At 41.7% G+C, this 21,142-nt stretch overlaps 2 protein-coding genes across 6 annotated transcripts in view; both read right to left on the bottom strand.

Annotated features, from left to right (window-relative positions):
- Positions 1-971: 971 nt before the first annotated feature.
- c1h6orf62 (chromosome 1 C6orf62 homolog) lies at positions 972-6,514 on the bottom strand. Its single transcript, XM_064346976.1, has 5 exons — positions 4,862-6,514; positions 4,163-4,339; positions 3,409-3,534; positions 2,664-2,798; positions 972-2,088 (listed from the first exon to the last, which is right to left on the bottom strand). The coding sequence occupies exons 1-5, from the start codon at positions 4,988-4,990 to the stop codon at positions 1,963-1,965; spliced, it is 693 nt and encodes a 230-aa protein (XP_064203046.1). The 5' UTR covers positions 4,991-6,514; the 3' UTR covers positions 972-1,962.
- A 5,893-nt stretch (positions 6,515-12,407) lies between these two features.
- LOC135261058 (rho family-interacting cell polarization regulator 2-like) overlaps positions 12,408-21,142 on the bottom strand; it is a 28,088-nt gene continuing 19,353 nt past the window's right edge. For 4 of the 5 annotated variants that reach the window (XM_064346916.1, XM_064346930.1, XM_064346924.1 and 1 more), the window contains 12 exons: positions 20,977-21,106; positions 20,473-20,619; positions 19,645-20,298; positions 19,191-19,357; positions 18,327-18,492; positions 17,357-17,489; positions 17,091-17,252; positions 16,417-16,590; positions 15,260-15,462; positions 14,897-14,980; positions 14,513-14,603; positions 12,408-13,601 (listed from right to left, as the gene is read on the bottom strand). In XM_064346916.1, the coding sequence (XP_064202986.1) occupies positions 13,501-13,601; positions 14,513-14,603; positions 14,897-14,980; positions 15,260-15,462; positions 16,417-16,590; positions 17,091-17,252; positions 17,357-17,489; positions 18,327-18,492; positions 19,191-19,357; positions 19,645-20,298; positions 20,473-20,619; positions 20,977-21,106 (2,212 nt within the window). In that variant the 3' untranslated portion in view covers positions 12,408-13,500. The remainder of the gene's footprint in view (positions 13,602-14,512; positions 14,604-14,896; positions 14,981-15,259; positions 15,463-16,416; positions 16,591-17,090; positions 17,253-17,356; positions 17,490-18,326; positions 18,493-19,190; positions 19,358-19,644; positions 20,299-20,472; positions 20,620-20,976; positions 21,107-21,142) is intronic. The other variant, XM_064346938.1, reaches the window with a different exon arrangement.

Genomic DNA, 21,142 nt, shown 5'->3' with positions numbered 1-21,142 from the left:
TCCTTGTGCATATTTATCAAAAAGGATTTACATTTGTTAGAGACGCTCCCCTTGCCAGGTTAAGAAACTTGCTGTAGCTTTCCACATTAACTGCAATCGGTAAATACATTTTAATGAAAAACGCTGCCCACAGTGAAGCTTATCAAAACCAGGATATTTTCACCCGATCCTGCCAATAACAGGATTACAATTTCAACACACTTGCAACACAAATTTCATATATTTCAAACCTGTTGGGTATTACACCGTATGCAGTGCCATTATCTAAAGGGCTACAGCTTTTTTTTTGGTTGAAGAAAAATATTTCCAAATCAAACCAAATCACTGCTTGGAGTCTTAAATGGTTCGGTAGCAGTGTAAGGCAGTTCTGAATTTGAGATCATGCCCATTTTTTAATATAGGCAGTGATTGTTCAGCTCTGGAATGTTTTCACTTAAGAAATTTTTAAGCAGTAAAAATCACCAGTTTCATATGAATGGCCAGGCAGTGAATGAGTTGATCGGGAGCCTCAGGTATATGCTGCCAATATCTCCCTCATGATTGGCCAGACAGGTCTCAGCAGGCCTGACTTTATACAGCACTTGCAAAACAACAGGGAGCCACTGCAAATGCACGGTGAATGTTAACACTGGGAACACTTAACTCTCAAGTTGCTCCAAGGCACTGAGACAATCTACTAGGTGCCCAGTACAAATTCCTTTTTAAATAATGGTGGCCATGATGTAACATATAAAGATATTGTGGTTCATTACTCTAGCTTCAGTGTAGTACACTGTGCATTTCAACTCCTTCAAATCAGAAACTAGAACTAATTTGCAGGTCACATTTAACTGTCAAATCCAGAGAGCTTATGCAAAGTCTAAACTGAGAGCAAAATTTATGACAAAACCAACAATGAAATTAATTTGATATATTCTTCAAAAATGAGTCTTCAGAAGAATGATTTAAACATGAGGGACCAACCAAGAACATCTGCTTTAAATTCAGGTTTTAATTGATTTAACAAGGCAAAAAATTGCAGATGTGCCTTTTATCCAGTAAATCAAGCCTTAAAATAATCGCCCTCTGACAAAGCTCCAAAACAGTAACCAAAATTTCCATCTGTCCCCAAAGCGAAAACAAAAAAGCAAATCTCAAAAGTTCCAGAAATTTATCGCCCCAGTTTTATTCTCTAGTTACACGTGCTACCCCTTTTTAAACTTTCCCCATATAGAACACCACACATCCCCACATTAAAAGGTTTCCTGGTAGCCAGAGTATAGTGCATGAATTGCTTGTGTGCCATCAATTTGTGTCTTATGCATCCAAAACTATTTCTAGCTTATTTTTGCAGTTCTGCATCACAATTTCAAACTTTCCTTTGAGCTATTCATGCGCCGGGTCTTACCTTGGGTCTGCCAGGGATAAACTTTTATAAATCTCCATAATAAAACAAAAAAATATTTTATATAATTCTTAGCCAAAGCAGGGAGATACCCCAAAAAATAAGATCCAGCAAAACTCAAAATGTGTCAACTGGGAAAAAGACCAAGTGGTGCCTACAGCTTTTGACCGTTGACAAGAATTTTTCACTTTTTATATACTGAATTGAGTTGCTCTTAAGACAGTCCTCTAAAACTCACCTGCCCTCCCTCATTACAGATCTGAGTGATGACTTAAAAAGCCCAGTATAGCATGCCTCCTGCCAGCTTGGTAATTTACAATCATGATAAGTCACAAAAAATCAGTGCAAAATTAAACCAAAATTCACAGATTTGACAGAAAAAGAATTAAAATGAACGAATGAACAAATGAACGAGTGAGCGAATGAAATAAGCTCCAGGGTGAAAATGAGAAGATTAACACAAAGGGAGTGTTCCAAGTACAAGTTCACTGGTATTCAATGGAAGGGTCTGAAGGTGAGGAGGCGAGCTTGCTGCAGTGATTATTGGGCCATCTCCCCTGCGCGGCTTGGCGGAGACTCTAGTCTGGCATGTACGGACGGAGGTGGTCCTCGATGCCACCCACGCCCCAGGAGGTCAGCTGGTCCTGTGGCAGGTAGAGGCAGATGCTGCACAACTTGAAAACGGTGGCCTTGGTTTTTGGAGTCTGCTCAATGGTGAGGAAACAATATTAGTCAAACTGGAAAAACCGTATTAACAAACAACACCTGTAAAACTTAATGGCATCAAAAACTTAATACGGTCTATATAAAAATCAAGAAAAACTACAAACCCAGGTGTGTCGGTCCAATATGAACAGCCAAGTAGAAAAATTTAGAAGACCCGCACACCAGTATAAAGTAATTAAATCTGAAGAGACTTCAGTGAAAATATTTAAGTACAAATTGCTCAAAATTCAAAGCAAAAGAACATTTCAGTCACAGACCTTCACCAGTGTCTAGATACACATGAAATAATGAACCATTCCACCATTATTCCATGTGAATCTATTTTCTGATGAAGGCCTATGACCAAAATGTTCATTTGCTTAGAATTTTGAGCAGTTTTTACTTAATATTTTTGCTGAAGGCTCCTCTTTGGATTTCATCCATTTAAATATACACCAGTGTGCAGATCATCTACATTCTTCAACAATAATTCAAGATCGGCATTAACTTCAAAATTAAGGAGTGGCATGCACATAGTGAAGAAGAGATTTAGTGCAGCACAGAATTAACTTACCTGTAAGTGCTGTCTGTCCATAAAAAGGAACACAGACTGACTGGGGTTGTTCATGACCATTCCTGCCTTGTCCTTCCGGCTCACGGCGTGCAAAAACTGCTTCTCGTAGTCTCCGTGATGAAATTCAAACTTGGCCTGGGTGCAGAGATGAATACATTTGAACAGGTAGCTGCATTGGAGATGGCTCCAAAAAAAAAAAACAAGTCTCAGGAGAGTACCAAAAGTCCAGCATAACTTAAGTGGTCATCTGGTAAATGGTAAATGGACTGCATTTATATAGCGCTTTTATCCAAAGCGCTTTACAATTGATGCCTCTCATTCGCCAGAGCAGTTAAGGGTTAGGTGTCTTGCTCAAGGACACTTCGACACGCCCAGGGCGGGGTTTGAACCGGCAACCCTCCGACTGCCAGACAATCGGTCTTACCTCCTGAGCTATGTCGCCCCATCTCATTTCTTTTTAAAGGATTTGTGTTTATTTATAGCAAGCCTGCTGAAGTGAACACAGAATTCTGGGTAGGCTTAATTACCCTTTGCTGCAGCAGTACGGTTGTATGAAAACATTCATAGCAGCAGCAAAATATTCATGAATATTACTGTATTCTGCAACAGTCATCAAAGCCAGATCAGAGAAGAAGTAAATGATCTGAAAATTCAGAAGACTTGTCTGCTCCAAGAGCATTCCTAGGGAGGGGAGGGGGAGGTTTAAAACAGCCTGGGAAGATTTTTTTAAATGTCTTCAACTCACCTGAACAGGCCGAAAAGGTTCATCTTCAGAACCCTTCCATCTTGAGAACAAAAGACAGACTATCTTCTCAATGTCATTGCGTGGCCAGAGGATGAAGTCCATTTCCTGGGTGCATCCTATGACATCCTGAAATTAAATAAGATAGGAGATTCAGGCTGAGACCATATCCATTGTATATGTACATTATTTGGCAGATGCTCTTATTTAAGGACAAAAAGTGCTTTGAACAGTATGACAACACAGCTTTACATCCACATATTAGCAACAAGTAACTACTGTCCACTCAATTTGTCCTATTTTTTGTCCTATTTGTCCTATTCACTTCAACTTTCTGAACACAAACACACAAAAAGCTATCACACATTGCACAACTTAATCCTGAACACTTATTCCCTTTAAATTTAAGAACTCATTTTTATACTGGGTTACCCTAGGTATATAATGTTTCTCTACCTTAACCTACCAACGGAAATATTTAGCATTGCTGTAGAGGATTAATCTACAACTGTGGTTCCACTCTTGGATAGCCTTGACTGTGTATCACTACAATGAAAGTAACCATGCATGCAATTAACATTCTGTGCTTCATCTACTCTTAATATCACTCACATATATACATTACGCGTAGTGGCCCTTATCTTTGGGGCTTGAGTTTTTGGATTGATATGCGATAAAAACTGGCCCATCATTCCCAATTTCTTAAGCACAACAACATGGTCACACAAATATGTATTCACTGGTAGATATAACTTACCCTACGCATCGACTGGTAGCGAGGGGCATGTAACTGTACCACGTCCTTCTGCAGCAGTTCCAGAGAACTTTCTAACGAGTAGCTGGAATCCCGCACGCCTTTAATAATATTCTCTTCATAGTTATTGGTCATCACCGGTACCACTTCAGCTACTTCGAAAAGTGCAGATTTCTTCTTCTATTGAATGAGGGAGAGGAAAGACAGGTGCATTACTGATTAGGCAGCAGTTACATTAATGACCAACTGAACCGAATGGAGAGCTTGTTCTTATCGATGAAAGCAGACTGGCTGCTTAAATACCGTGGAATTCAGGCAGCAGCAAAGCTCACTGAATTTTGCACGTCACACAGGCTGGCCGACGACGGAAAACGTTAAGTGACAACTGAATGTCCCCTACTGTTCCCTCTACAGGTGATGGTATCAATTATCGGTCTGGAGTTTGACAGTGCTGAATTGGACAGTCTTATCTGGGCGGGGAGTACCACAGTAGTACCTTCGACAAAGGTACATAACCTCCACTCCAGGGTTTAACATCCAGTGGCATACAGGGGCAAAAGCGTAAAAGGTAAATCATATGAAGTACAATTCAGACGTCAGACAAGGCATCCGTGTGACCTTGCTGACAGAACTGACATTGTGGGAAATGTACAACAACCATACTCCACCAGTCCTGAGACATCGCATGAAATGTACGCTCACCTTTTCTTTGAACACGAAAGCGATGTACATCTTAAAATCAAACTGGTCAGCAAGAGACTCCTTTTTCTTCCGAAGCTGAGCACGTAGCCTGTTCATTGTTTGTTTTCTTCGGGAGTTTGGGTCCCCCATTGTGAAATACAGATGGTTATCGCTTTCCTTCTGTGGTTTTGTCGTTTAATTAACCCTAACTAGCACATTGTGTGAAATGAGGAGTTCCCTTTTTGGAAACAAGACAAAACAAAGAATCCTACAAAAAGCTAATTGGAATAGCTACTCTAACTTTAAACAAAGTGGCTGATGAGAATTTAAGTCATTTTCTTTTCTACTGACTCAAGGGTGCGCAGGGTAAGGGGTTACATTTTGGGAAATATTTTGATTTTAATTGATTATGATCATGCTGCAAAAATAGGTGGATCTAGTTAGTTTTAAGCCCAAATATTCTTTAATTCATCTAAGGTTACTCAGTCTCACCAAGGGTTAACAAAAACGGCAACTTTAACCAAGAGAGGAAAAAGTCAGCTAAACTTAAGATGCGATTTATTCCTATACAAAATGCAACTGACAAAACATGATGCCTCCAAACGCATGCTGACCCAGCCGCTTGCTGGCTAGCTAACGTTACCGTAATACAAAACCAAAAATAAAACAATACACGTGGCTAGCTAAGTCTGTTTTCTCCCAGCCTCGTCCATGGTTGGCGTGTTGGTTTGTAGTTCTTTGGAGAGGCCGTTTTATGAACGGGTTACCATCCAAGGCTGTGGGGTACAGAGGATCGCGACTGGTAAAAGCAGGTTCGAGGGTTTGACCCCAGGAAAAACAAAAGAAAAGTGAGTCGTCATTTCGGAGTTCTCTAGCAATAAAACTGCCCCAACATCTGCGGTCATAGTTATGGCGTTATTTAAGTGCCCCGGGATAACGTTAGCTACTCTGCAACTAATGTAGCCAGCTAGCTAACCAGCCAGCTACATCTTATCTTACTCGGCGTAATCGAGGCCTACCAAATAACGTCCTCCGTTTTTACATTCTCAGTCTGGTTCAGTTAGAACGTTACACACAATCCAGCTATCAACTACTTACTGTAGCTAGCTGGAAAGCTAGCTACCATTGTAAGAAACGATTTTATTGTATGTCGACAGCCATGGTTAATATGCGTAGCTAGCTAGCCAGCTATCTGCGCTTCACTCCATTAAAAAAACAAAACGAGTTAAAGATAACTGCGAATAAGAACAGCTAGCTAGCTGGCGAAATTCGCTAGTTAGCAACCTTGATACAGATAGTTACCGCGACTAAGCGTCCTCGGTGCTGTCTTGGTGGTAACTTACTCGCTAGCAAGCCAAGTTATTATCTAACAAGCTAGCTTGTTCTCTTGTTTTCTTCTGTTGTTTTTTTTTTTCAGTAACGTTAGCTACGTTAGCTGGTCAGCTCCCACACCTAGTACAAGCCATGTCAAGATAAACGGACAAACCAACTGAAATCCCCCATTCTTTCAATCAGTATACATCGAATTTTGCTCCTTGGCGGCCCCATACTAAACAATGTATGTATAAATGTTGTTTCGTCTCCTGTTTTTTGTCCTCGGCCTGCGCTTCCTTGTCGTCTGAAATAACTTGTTCGCTGCTGAACAAACAACTCAAAATGGCTGACCTACGTCACGGTCTAGCTAGCTACGTAAATACAGGAGTTCAAAGGAACATGAATAACACATCTGACGGTTTGTAAGGACAAAATATCCTTTCGTGATAATATCGAGGAAATCTACTAAAAATACATCGAATAAAATAATTACAACTGCATTTACTGAATATGTTTTTTTTCGTGTATAGCCTATGCATATGACTGTGACGATACCGTAAACAATGATTTAGATGCGCAAAAAAAATTACGTGCCCTGAATTTATTTCCAACTGTAAAACATGATATTGTGAAATATGATAAAAACTTACACGATATTCCAGTTTAAATATAAAGTGTCCACAGTGTCCTATTTGTAGCAGCCTAGAACATAGGGAAAGGTTTAAGAAATATTTCAACTGTACAGTGCATACTTGCCAAGACCGCATTTTTGTTCAAACTCTAAAGCTATACATTTAATCCTCGGGTACAGACATCCAAGGACCACGTCCTGTTTCACATGGCATTCCCCCACCACCATAACCGTATCACGGCATTTACTGATTCAACCTTTCCAATTCTTCCTTTACCACCTGAAAATCTGTTCCCCCTGGACTTACTTGTCACTGATCCAGTGAATGACTAATGAAAACACAGTAACTGAATGTATACGTTCCCTATTTATCATATTTATGATATGTCAGGCCTATATTGTTGTGTACTTACAATTTATTGTGTTTATTTAGCTACCATTCCAGAGTATTTAAGGATCTATTACGTGAAACAGTGAACAAAACAGAAACAAAATAGTCACAAAGTTTTTTGGCAATTAAGATAAAAAATTAACAGCAAAAATATTCTGCCCAGAAATGCAACATTATGCCACAATATCATAATAGACTCTATACTATAATCCATAAAAGCATGATTGACTTAAATCAGGGGTGCCAAACTTCAGTCCTAAAGGACCAGACGTGTCAGTAGTTTTTTGTGGTTTCCTTTCAATCACTAGCCAATATAGGCCTTGGAAACAAGCTAGGTTTGTGTGCTCTTTAGCAGCTCAGTGAGCACTCAAGCCTTCCAGAATTCAAATTTGACATCCCTGCTTTAAATAATAATGCATTTGCATGGTTCCAAACCATTCACATTCAAGGATTCACAAGAGCAACATTCATTTGCACACATAATGTCTAACAATGAGGCAAAATTTACATGGTGAACGATATCACAATTAAATTGTGATTTATTTGCTGATAATGGACTAAATTGATCTTCAAGTAAGGTATTAACAGCTTCTTGAAAGTTAGGTCAGCAGTGATCACAGTCAAGAGAAAGGAGACAATGAGAGAAGAAACATCAACATATTTTGTTAGACGGAAGAACAGACAGTAGTAGCAGTGGTCTGAATAAGCTGAGGTAGTCTGGTTCCACATATTGGAAGACCAGTTAATAGACAGTTATAGCAGTGTAGGCTCTTACAAGGAGTTGGGTAGCATATCAGTGGCACAAAATGAACTTCTCTAATGTTTGAGGAGGGCTGCAGGACTGACAGATAGAATACAAAGTGAAGGAATGATTCTTGTCAGTATTTACAGAAAGTTTCTCTGCCATTTGGGAGAACACCACACAGATGTGTGGAGAGGTCATGGAAAGTGGAACATTTCATTCTGTAATTTTAAATTCCTTGTACTCGTACTATTTGCCTCATTAAAGGTTTTCTTTAGACTGTGTTGCAACAGATAAAAATAATAATCAGCTAATACACAAGAACTTGACAACTGATGCAGGCTAGATTCTAGAACAGGGCTCATGTTTATTTGAAAAATAATTCTTCCATGGTAGGCAAGAGACAACAGATTTGGTTTACACACATGGCTTCACTCTAATGGTCTGCAATGTCTTGGAACGGTCAGCGGCCAACCAGTCACATGTCAACTTTTCATATCACACAATAGATGACATCCATCACACGCATTTCAAGTGTATAATTAACTCAAGGGTTTATGCATACCTTGCAGGCATTACCAAGTCTGACAGTCTTTTATTAAATAAGGAATATGTGACCACATTCTCACCAAAAATGTGAATCAAGATAAATAACTTGACTGTAGATACTGCAGCTGCGTATACCTCCATAAATATTTGAATAACATCTGTTCAGTGTTAATCTACTACTCAACCATATTTCACATGATTTCTACTGTAATGATGATTTTATTTTTTCAAAGAGCAACAGAATTAAAGCAGAATCAAAACCCAATCATGAATATGCACAGACATATAATTGTGTATATAATTATGCAAAAATAAACTTTATTGCCACAAACAAAAAAACGTATGATAACCTTAAAAACAAGGTGGAAACCAAACAAAACTCAAACAAGTGGGACCCAAACCTCAACGAATATTACAGTGCAGGTCACTTAATTCTGTACAGAATTTCAGAAGAAATAACATCTGTTTAAAGAGCAGATAAAGATAAGATAAGATAAGAATCAGTGACAGGAGGAAAACAAACTTTCTTTTAATAAGAAAAGTTATTTCAGTGCAAAATGTGAAATCTTCCAAAAATCTATAGCCGCGTTTCCACCAAAATTACCCGGAACTTTCAGTCCCAGGAACTGCTTTACCAGGAACTAAAAGGTTCCTTCAGCCAATGGTTGTCTGCGTTTCCACCGGGGTCTAAAGTACCGCGAAGATTAGGCGAATTAGCCCACTGACGTTGTCGTCGGTCCATCTGTCATATGATTTCTTCTGTAACCCCATACTACCACCGAAGTAGCCTACATTATTTTCTAATAACCGGGACAGCCCGGAGGGGTTTATTCCACTTATATACAACGGGTTACCAACAATGACTATATATGGTTACTTTTGTATTTATTGATTTTCATATATCCTCTCAAACACATTCATTAACAGCAGAAAACATGCACACGTTGTAAACAATTTGCTGTTTTATTACTTTCTCGCCGTCAATTCCATATAGGCTAATCGCAAAATGACAAGAATAGAACGAAAACTCGGACTTGCGTGAAAATGTAAATTAGTAGTGGTACAGCCACCGTTTGCTTTCCTTCGAAGTTACTGCTAGCCGAGCAGCGAAGTGTGCCCTCCAGATGCGAACCATGCACCATAAATGAGTCCATAGTCTTCCTGGTCTTTTCGTGGAATTGAAAAATGGCAGTAAAATTGAGTAAAATTACGGCAGTCTGAAAAAGCTAAAGCGAAGATTACTAGAATTAACCTGTTATTTTACCCGGATAAAAAGTGCGGAAGGTGATTTCCAGTTTGCTTGTACTGTATCACCAATGTTAATTATGCAGAACTACCGCATACCTCACATAACTGTATCAAACGTTTTGAGTCAATTACAACGGGCTAACAAAGAAAATCCGGAAGAAAATATTCAGCAACCGAATTAATCCGTTTGAATGTTTTGGTAGCCTACGTAATATGCTGTCCCAGCACGAATGCTTAGCATTTTATAAAACGAATACTAAAGCAAGAAAAGAACGGAAGAGCACACGTTATAATTCCAAGACGTTGACAGGCTATAACGAAAAGTAGGCTACTGCGCCGCATAACATACAAGTTTGATTTGAAGTTATTATGAAAATAAATTGGGTTGCCGCTGCATATTTTCAAACATGGCGGGTAATGGCGGAAAATAAATACAACACAAATGCTACGAGTACTCGACCAATCAGAAATGTTCAGCGCTGCAAGCTCCACCCAAAAGGTTCCTGTACTTTCGGAAAGTACTACCCCCCGAGCAGGAACGTTTTGGGGGGTAAAACAAAGCCCCCAGAACTAAATTTAGACCCTAGTTCCTGCGGTGGAAACGCACTGAGTTCCTCAAAAGGTTCCTAGTTCCGGGGTATAGTTCCTGCGGTGGAAACGCGGCTTATTTAAATATTGCAGTCAGTTATCTTTTAGCTTGTTTTACAGTCAGGTCAATAATTAATGTTAATTCTTGTGCTGTGTTATAGTATTTTACTGAATACAGACCACTGCTTGGAAATAGGCCTAGATGTTTCTGTGAGAAGTACATTTTTTGTCAGTCAGAATCATTTTGAGGCAATATAATTGGTCAAAATTAATAAATGAAACCCAAGAATCCATTATTGGATTAAAATATAAATCACAATGTAGTTTTTCTTTGTAATAAAAATATATAAGATAAAAATCAAAATTTCATCACTTCGTAAAATAAACAAGCAAGTTCTCAACATCCGTATTTCTTACCATCTTGAAGCCTTAATATAGAAGACCACAAAGGAATCAGTCAGTTTCTCAATTTCACACGCAACATACACCAAAATCTCAGGGTCCAAGAAAGTACTGACTAGTAACTAACCATTTGTGTAGTTCATGATTAGGAGAACAGCTACACCTTTTGTTTTTGATATATTACATATTACATATGTCATTAATAAATGTAAATAAATACAGATTCACAGCTTATTGTACAGAACAGGCCAAAAGTATTAGGCCATGTGTGGTTTCAAAAAAAAAAAAAAGCTTTAGGTAGGGAAGAATTCAGTTATGTTATGCATATTTATTGATTAACAAACCAAAGTATAGACATTTAATTTTTTTCAAATTCTACCTAGAATAACACAAAAATGTTAGTTTTATTTAAAATAATCTTAGACACAACTCAAAATAGCCTTATTTGGCTTTAATTACAATTAAACAAATTAGTGGAAGTCTATCCAATCATTTTGCAAAGTGGGAAGTGAAGGGGTTGGAGGGAGGTGGAGGGGTAAATTTACATATATTAACTGAAATCTTATCTACCTCAAGTTGTTTTAAAAACCACAGGTAGTCTAATGCCCCACACATCTAAGCCAAACTCCTTCTTTTCAATATTTCTCGCAACTTTAGTGCCTATTTTACTTACACTACAGGCTAAAGGCATTTGGCTACCGGTGGTTTAAAAAAACATAAGGCAGATAAGATATCAGTGTAACTACCCCTCCACCTCCCTCCCACCCCTCCACTTCCCATTATGCAAAACGATTGGATAGACTTACAATAATTAGTTTAGTTGTAATTCAAGCCAAAGGAGGCCATTTCCAAGAAAGTCACATCTAAAATAATTTTTTAAGTAAAACTCATCTTTTTGTGTTATTGTAGAAATTGAAAAAAAATGTTTACACTTTATTTTTTATTTAATAAATGTGCATATATGAACTGAATTCCCCTCTACCTAATTAAAAAAAAACACAGGTGGCCTAATACGTTTGGCCTGTACTGCAGGTTGAAGAATATTTACAAGAGATAAAAAATGATCTATTTTGTGAAGAACACAACTCATCTAGTTGAATATATTGACAAAATTGACAAAAATTTTATTACTCCACTTGTTTGGTAGCACAAAGGTAGTACGGACAAGACTGAACAATGTAAGCAACCGTCAATAGCGATGCTGTAATAAAGTAACCAATGCAATAAAATATTTTAAACTCTCAGGACTGTGTACCCCTGGGACCATGAGTGGACAACACTGATCTAAGCAATCCACAGGACACAATTTATCTTTCTCTTGAACAAATATGCACCATCCTCCTCAAATCACCATGTTCAGACCACTGCCTCAAGGTGTCCAGAACAGAAAGCTGTCCCAGACAATGGCCGCCTTCTCGTAAAAGATAACTGACACTTTCTCAGGGCACGTGTGAAGTAGAGAGTGTTCGATTGTAAAGATGTGTTGCATCAGTGTGTAGGTGGTTTGCTGTACATCCATGCCTCTCTGTACCCTAACACAACATAAATATCCTGGAAGTATAGAAAATGCCAATTCTAAACCTCACACAAGAGAGGCTTACAAGGGTGGTCCATGTGTTTAAAAAGGAAGCTAAAACGAATACATCCTTTATATTACTAATTGATGCATGATTAGTCTAAATTAAAATGAGAATCACCCACCAACAGTTTATATCCATTTTATTTGATTGCATTGAATGTGGTATAATAATTACTGTTGTGAGCTTCACATGGAACAATTTTAATTATAACAAAGACTAGAGATGGGTCATTAAGTTAATCTTCTGCATATAATTACATTTTCTGTTGTGGTCAAAAATAGATTCAGGACAAATAACAGATCCACGTAGTGTGATTACTCATTTTAGCGATCAATAACTCATTGTATTTTAACCAATCACAGTTTTCGTGAAGAGTAAAGTCTGTGATTGACAGTTTATGATTGCTCCAGATTAAATAATACATTTTAGGCTTAAGCAGATACTCTTATATAGAGTGGCTAGATAAGAGAATCTGGCTTACACGGCTTACATTCTTTAATGTTACATACAATCCATTAAGACAGCTGGATATTTACAGAAGCAATTCAGGTTTAGAACCTTGCTAAGGGTACGACAGCTGTGCCCAGCTCCCAAACCATTGCACTATACAATCACCCCCTACTTATTATGGAGATCATGTTCCTCTCCCATGACTAGGTGTTAGAAGTGCACAACGTTTCCTGAATCCCATGATGGGTGGAGTTACAATGGCTGCCAAACACAGCCTAGTATAAACCAGTCAAACAAGCTTCCTAACATCTGAACCATTTATGAAACTGTGAGACTATATGGACCCTGTTGTAAAGCATGAAGCATAATTGTGGTAGATAAAAATCTCTCACAATAAAAGTCAAATGTGAGATAAATATAGAAAAAATATATAAAGCATGATATGCCACATTTACAATACAAGTACAATATGCTGTACTTGCCTGCTTGTAATGCAGTTTCAAAGTGCAAATGAAAATTGTGACTATCACCAATAGAAACAAATAATATTAACATTAACCATTAGTAGTACGAACACAAATGATAAATTGCAAATATTCGAATAATAGTTCTGATAAAGTCTGCACACACAGAAATGGCTTAACGGTTCAGACTGAACACCTGTGAATGACTTCAGTCTCAGAGTGAAAGGGACATCAGGGCTACGCTGGGCTGGGGTCCCCTCCATAGGGCCCCATCAGAGTCTGCAGGCCCCGCTGGGGGCCCTCAGAGGGCCGTGGTGACCGCATTTCCTCGCCGCGTGCCCAGCCGCACCATCTCCCCGGGAACCGTGTCCAGCTGCTCGTATGCCAGTTGCCCTTTCTCACCTATGGAGGAAGACATATGGCATTCTGTGTCCTATCACCTTCACAATTTCACCTGCACAGGCAACAGCCAGCATATACATACGTCCCATGGCCCAACAGGCATCTGGACATGGTCATTTTTAACAGACACTATGTCAAAATCAGACGATATTCTTTTGCTATCTAGCAATTCTTCCAAGGTATATGAAAAAAGACCAGCACCCTGGAATTCTAATAACCAGTGGATGTCCAACAGAATCACAAATGGCAGATGGAACAGTAGCATTTGGTCTGCTGGAAAAGTGGATTGGTCTTGGCTGCGCCGGCTGGGAGAGAGCACATGCACCTGGGTTGCATTAATCAGCCCAGGTGCTTAAAGGTGTGTTCCTCTCCACAGTTCAGCAAACACAGGAAGCAAACACCGAGAGAACGAGTTTTGATTTTCATTTTGTTTAGTTTCAGTTTTGTTTGTCCCAGCACAAAAAGAAAGTTAAACCCGCCCCTGAAAAGTTGGAGGAGCTGGTCAGCTGACAGACAGACCAGCTATGAACGGTGACCCAAAAGACTTCCGCTCAGCTTTGCTTTCTTTTGACTTTCTTATTTTAGTTTGTTGTTTTAGTTAATTGTTTTTGCCCGGAACACGTGAGGGGGAAGGGAGAAGGTGTTTTTTTATTTCAGTTTGTGTTGACACGGGTGCTCTCTCTCTCTCTCTCTCTCTCTCTCTCTCTCTCTCTCTCTCTCTCTCTCTCCTCCCTCCCTCCCTCCCCCTCCCTCCCTCCCTCCCTCCCTCCCTCCCCCGCATGGAATTGCTGCATGTCCCTCCCAGGGGTGTCACGCTGGCGTGTGACAAGTATATATGCTGTATTGGAGATATCCTGCCTATGTGGTCCACATAATGATTTATGCTCAACTACTGGCTTGCTGTAACTTACCAAAAGTAAGGAGAGTTTCTATGGCAACATGGCGAAGTTCCTCATCGGCTGAGTTGCACAAGGACACCACTGCCTCAGTGCTCTCACTGGCCTAAGACAGGAAAGATAGAGTGCAAGTTGAAATCATGATTTACAAACAAGCAGGGGTGTCTTCATTCTGTCCTGCACTCCTCACGATTGGCTGATAGACATCATACGAGACTGGGAAAGTCCAGGGTAAGCCTTCTTCATTCAATTAATTACTCAAACTTGACGTGGTTTAAGTTTCTTGACATATGAGCTTTAGAGAGCATTACTTCCAATGAATAATGGCACTGTCACAAAGCATCTCCCTCAGCCTCTAAATCTTGCTGCCAAACCTGCCCTTCCCTCCCAACAACTGACCTGTATGCAGCTCAGAGCGACACAAGCTGCTCTCTGAGTCTGAACGCCTGCCTCTGACAGAGCCTGGATGTAGCAATCCACCGCCTGTGCAACAAGAAAACACACACACACACACACACACACACACACACACACACACACACACGCACGCACACACAGTCAAACTGATTACAGCCTTCAAAGAGAGTCCCAGTCAAAATTTACTATCCAATTTAAGTATTTGAAGGTGACAACAAACCACACTGTGATGCAATGTCTATTCTGAGAACCTCACAGTTAAATTATATATCACAGATATACGGGTTTGGTAAATGAAAATAAGATGTGTACACAAAAATAAACCATTGATAAAGTATGTCTAACCTTTGACCTGAAGTGTGAATGAGCAGAGGCTGAAATGAGGAAGGCAGTTGCAGCCTTCCTGAGCCGTGGAGTGTCCGCCACTAGGAGCGCAGCCAGGGCCCTCAGAGTTTCCTCCTGGGGCCACAGACTTGAGGCCTGGGCCTCCTGCAGTTCCCTGAGTGTCCACTCGATGTCGCCAGAGCGCAGACCAGCAACAAATTCAACTGAACAACAATACACAATAATGAAACAACACAGTGCGTGGCAATGTTTCTGAGCCCATAACTAGACCACACAAAGACACAGTAACGAGGAATGCTTTTTCTGGTAGTGAACTACGGAAATATTAAGATATCAGAATATTTCTGAATCAGTCTAATATCTGAATATTCGGTGACTAAGAACTTTTCAGTATAAAAGGAGACATGACATAAATCACAGTGTTACTATTTATAACCATGGCCAGTAACTGAACGAGGACCTGCATCTGCATCAGTTATACATCACTTTTTTTTTGCATCACTATGTCTTTATCTAGATGAACAAAGAAATAAACAACAACATTTTACAGTCCACTTAATAGGGTGATGGACCACAACTGTTCAGATTAAACTGGCTGCTTTCACCTCAGGCTGAAATTTTTGGTCAAATGACCTTTGACCGCTGATCTATTGTGCCTTGCAGATCAAATGAATGTATGGACATCACAACCCTAGTGCATGTGCTCCCATCCACTGGATCTTTTTGCATTTAATATCTTTACTTGTGTTCAAAGTTGAGCTGTCTTTTCAGAAGCTCCAGCCAAACAAAGCCCAACAATCATCCCTCTTTCAGTGAGGCCTTTTTGTGCTGGCAATAATTAAAGGCAAACCAACCTGTCCAGAATTTTATAAAGAATCTTATGCATGCTGAAATCTTACGCATCGCTTCGTTAATAGATGAGCCACACCTGTCTTATCTTCTGCTTTGTATACACTCGCTATTCCTCATTTACCTGGGTGTTATTTTTTGTTTAATAAATTCCTTAAGCTTCTGTTTCCTTGCTTACCACTGTATCATCCTAAGGATGTACAACAGCAGTACCCCAAGGTATATTAAATAACTGCAGCTGTAATTATAAGTCCAGTTCTCAAATCAATAGATCACCACAAAATGACGCCAAATTGCCTATGCCCTACCTTCTCCAGCCACCTGCAGAAAGTGCTCCTCCATGTCATGTATGCTGTGAGTGCAGGCGTAGCTGTGGAACTGGAACACAGTGAGGATGTCCTGGTTTGGGGCAGGTGGTGAGGGGCAGGGGGAGGAGACCAGCTCACTCCTGTCCATCATCTCGGTGACCACCAGCCGAATTACTGTAGGATGCAATACAACACACCCCTCTCAGAGAACAACACATACACACAGCTCTGTCTCTCAAAAATATCGGTAAGGACCAGCATGTCTGCGGGCATTCTAGAAGGGCTAAAAATGTATCATTCTTATTTGCAGTAGTTTACCTTATATTACATATGTATCTTCTGGAAAATTCACTTCAGTTCTTCTACTATTTACCAAAATGTATTTCCAAATATTCACAGCTGAAGGGTTGGCTGCATGCATCACACACAAACTCAACAGTCAAAAGACAAATTATACAGTTCCACTGGCAGCCATACACAGCATATTCATTGTTTCATTTCAAATCCAATGTGCTGGAGCACAGGGCATAACTCATCAGATATATCTAACTGAGAAAGAAACACTGCAAACACTCCTGTAGAAAGAGGAACAGGATTCGCGTAAAGAGGCACTTTACTCTATAATGAAATTTGCAGCTGGTATGAGAAAGGTCAGTACAGAAGTGTGATGGTACCTGTGTGTGCAGTGTCTGGGTGTCTCTCCTGCAGGGCTGCAGTGAAGCTGTGGTGCAGGTACTTTAGCACTCTGTCCAGAGAGCTGTGAAAAGGGCTGACTGGACCACTGAGCTCCAACCACAGAGACAGCAGCGCTGGTCTCTCTGCCAGTCCTGGGAGCACTGAAGACAGACGGCCCACCACAATACATTATTAGCATCAGTAGTATTTGTAGTAGCATTATTTGTAGTAGTTGCAGTAGTTGTAGTAATAGTATGACACTGACCATCAGCAGGCGTGTCAATGGATCCCTGCTGGTTGGCAAATATCTCTCCCAGCTCCTCCAGCAGCTGGGTCTGAGAGGAGAGTTTCTGGAGCTGGGCTCTGGCATTGGAGGGGCTCCCTCTGCTGGACAGGAGCTGAAATAACATTGAAGTATCAGAGGTAATCATACCCACTTCACATACAGTACTACACAAAGGAGCTGCTTTTAGAGGAAACTCAATGTTTACACATTGATGTAATAACTGTTTACCTTTGAACGTGTTTTACTTAGTATTACAATTAAACTCACACTTACAAATTATTTTAGTCTTTACAAATAATTGAATATTTGCAGTGATTTACACAGTCAGAAATAAGACTAAAGATTAAAATCAATGCTTTTACACATTACTCTTTCCAGGTCATCTGATGTGATGGTACACAAGGAGATCAATAATGACACAAAAACTACAGAATGAATGCTTCTAAATTCAATATTGATGTATTTAATACCCTTGGTCAGTCAGGGATATTCAATCAATCAGTCAACCTTACACTGCGGAATGAAAACACTGCTGTTTACACTGCACCCACAACTAATGCTGAGCTTTTGTTATGGGGTTACTAGCCCTCCCGATGCTACATATAGCACTACACCCTCAAATCCATTTGCCAACAAAACCGCTAGGCCTTCAAGCTTAAGGTGTATATACTGCCTCTACTATTGACTGTGGCATGGATGACTTGTCATAATCTCTGCTCACTGCTTAAACCTTTACATACGTACTTCAATAAACTGCTCTGTCTGCAGTCTGCTAACACAGAGATTTGCATTGTGTTTTAGGTATTCAGCACGCACTCTAATCAAGAGTGATTCACAGAGCTTACAGTCTACACATAAAAGCCAGTTTTGCATATACTCCACTTTGGCTGCAGGAGGGTGAGCTGGCAGGACCGCAGTTGAGAGGCCCGAGTGTGGGCAGGTACAGTACCTGGATAAGGTGGCAGCAGTACTGCAGGTGCCTGGTGATGGCAATGTCCAGACTGTCGCTACCCGTGGTGAGGGGCAGGGGCGTGCCCGCCATGCTGTTCCCCACCCCCGTGTCCTCCGTCAGAGCCTCACTCAGGTGGCCCCTCGCCTCAGGGTGCTGACTCGCCCTGAGGAAGTAGAGCAGGGCGTGAGCTCCGCTGTGTCACAGTCCACTGTACTAGCGTTCTGTACAGAGCGCTGTAATTCATCATAAAGCCATGGACATCCTGGATATCAGCAGCGAGAGTAAATGCGACAACATTCTAGATGTCTCTCTCACACACACACACACACACACACACACACACAAAGATGAAGCGAATGGCACATATAGACATACAAGGCACCTCAATCATCAAATGTAATGCAATGCTCCATACAGACTCAACCGTAACACACCTGCAAATGCTTAAATTCTTGGTAATGTTATTTCAATGTATGTATGAGAAGGGAATTTTGGCTGCAGCACTGAATACATGTGATATTGTAAGAAAACGTGTGTTTAGTTAATGCAATTCATGCAAGTCCACCAGACTGCAGGTGCACAACAACTTTCCCTGACAGTTTTCTGAGTCTGCAACTCCAGCCATCCACTGCAGCACATGGTATGGCAGCTCATGTTTGCATAGTTGCAAAATCTGAATTTCCCAATTTCCCTATGCACACTGAGCTAGCACATGCTCCCTGCATTGTGCAATGTCACCAAGCACTTTAGGGCATGTGTGTGTGCACTATACATTAGCCCTACGAGTCAGGAAGCCACAAAGTGGGGAGGCTAAGATTGGAGTGGGACACCAGGAAGTGGGCGGTGAGGGTTTACACTCACCCGATTCGCTCTGTCTCCATGTCGAAGAACGCTGAATGAGGGAGCTCATCATCACCTGTGTCATTATCATCAAAGTCTGAGGTATTAAGGAAGTCGAAGCTCTCCAAAGCGCTCTCCACTGTCAGACTGAGACTAGAAGATCTGCTCCTGTGTGTGGGAGCTCTGCTCTGAGAGACACAAGGCGGGCACGGCAGTAACACTTTCAACAGGCCATTTTTTAAATTTAAAAACATTGTGTAAATATTAGAATGCACTTACAGTCAGTAGCTGTACTGGGAATTTATACAAATGTCAGATCAAGATATGATCGAGCTAATTAAATAATTAAGAGATGCTGGCACAAAATTCGGAAACGGATTGGTCCTTATTGTGCACCCATGCTCTACAGTCACTCTCACGGTACCCTTTCTTACCTTCATAGTGCTCACCCTAACCCCAAAATGCCCTCTCTCACCTTCAGTACATCCTCCAGATGCAGAACCTCCCGTTCCAGCTTCTGCACCTCCCTGCTCTTCTCCTGCAGGCCCTCCAGGGTCAGCAGCAGGCCATGGAAGGCCTCCTCCAGACTGCTCCCCCAGCCCAGCGCCCCCTCTGGCCGCACGGGGTCTGGCAGCATGTCCGCAGAGGTCAGCCTCCTCACCAGCTGCTTGGTCAGGTTGCCCTCCTCACCGTCCAGCTCCACGGGCTTCAGCTCTGACCCGTCCTCCTGCAGGAGCGCGTCAGACACGGAGCGGTCCAGGAAGACGTCTGAGGCGGACAGCCGGTCCGAGCCCAGTGACGCCGACCTGTTGTCCAGGCTTTCCGCCTGCTCCTCCCACTCGGACCCCGCCTCGCTGGCCAGGCTGATGCTAATGCTCCCCTCTTCCTCGTCGTCGTCGTCCTCGTCCTCCTCTCCATCATCCTCTTTCTGCCGCCCCCCGTCGTCCGCGCTCTCTGACTGTAGAGAGTGGCAGTCATTCTCTGGGGGCGTGACCATGATTGCGGGGTTGGACCAGCTGGGGAGAGGGAGGGGGCTGGACCCGGGTGTGTCGGAGAAGGTGAAGGACAGCCGCTTGCATTCTGTGACGCCGCAGCCGCCGTTCTCAAACACGTCATCCGCCAGCGTGGACTGCCGGGAAAGATAAAGGTCTTTACACTGGGGGAAGGGGCTCTTTACCAGACAGTGCTGAAGCAGACAACACCCCAGATGACATGAAACTGGGCATACAGTCCTTGGCACACTAAAATCAGGACCAGAGCAGGTCACACAGTACAGGCACAGGACTGGGCACACGGCACTCACATAGACCTCCAAGCTGGACCTGGGGCACAGCTGCAGGGAGGGGAGGTCCCCGTGCGAGCGGCTGTGTCTCAGCTTCGCTAAGAAGGTTTCACGCAAGGCACTGAAAAAAGAAAAGTGCTGGCCTTCCTGCAGCTTGGTGTCCCACTTCTTCACAGGACAGACACCATGGTTGGGGGGGGTGGGGGTGGGTGGAGGAAGGTGGGGTCAATGATGCGACACAGCATGCCTCATGGACATACACGCACTTGACAAAACTACACTTCCCAATCTACATTCTGAGAATACACTCAACGAGACCATCAGTGAAGCTGCATGTGCCAAACAGTTCACACAAATCGCACATGAAGTATGGAAACATTAAATTGCCTGAATGGTTCTCTAATCTTTCAGCCTCAGTGTGCCAGGCACATTCACAGTTCCTGCCTCATACTGACTTTCCCTTTTGGCTGTTTTCTGGCCCTGAGGGGACACTTTCTAGCCCTGAGGGGACACTGAGACACTCACAAAGTACGAAGAGTCCTGAAAGATGGGCGTCTCAGGCGTTCCCTGACTGTACACAGACACTCGTCTCTGCAGGGCGGCTGCCTTGGACAGGTTCCCCAAGGACAGAGTCAGGTCCTCCACATCAAATGGACTAGGGAGAAGGGGACAGACAACATGGCTGAGCAGA

Source organism: Anguilla rostrata, chromosome 1 (genome assembly GCF_018555375.3).
Source record: "Anguilla rostrata isolate EN2019 chromosome 1, ASM1855537v3, whole genome shotgun sequence".
NCBI lineage: Eukaryota > Metazoa > Chordata > Actinopteri > Anguilliformes > Anguillidae > Anguilla > Anguilla rostrata.
This window is presented reverse-complemented; position numbering and strand designations above follow the sequence as displayed.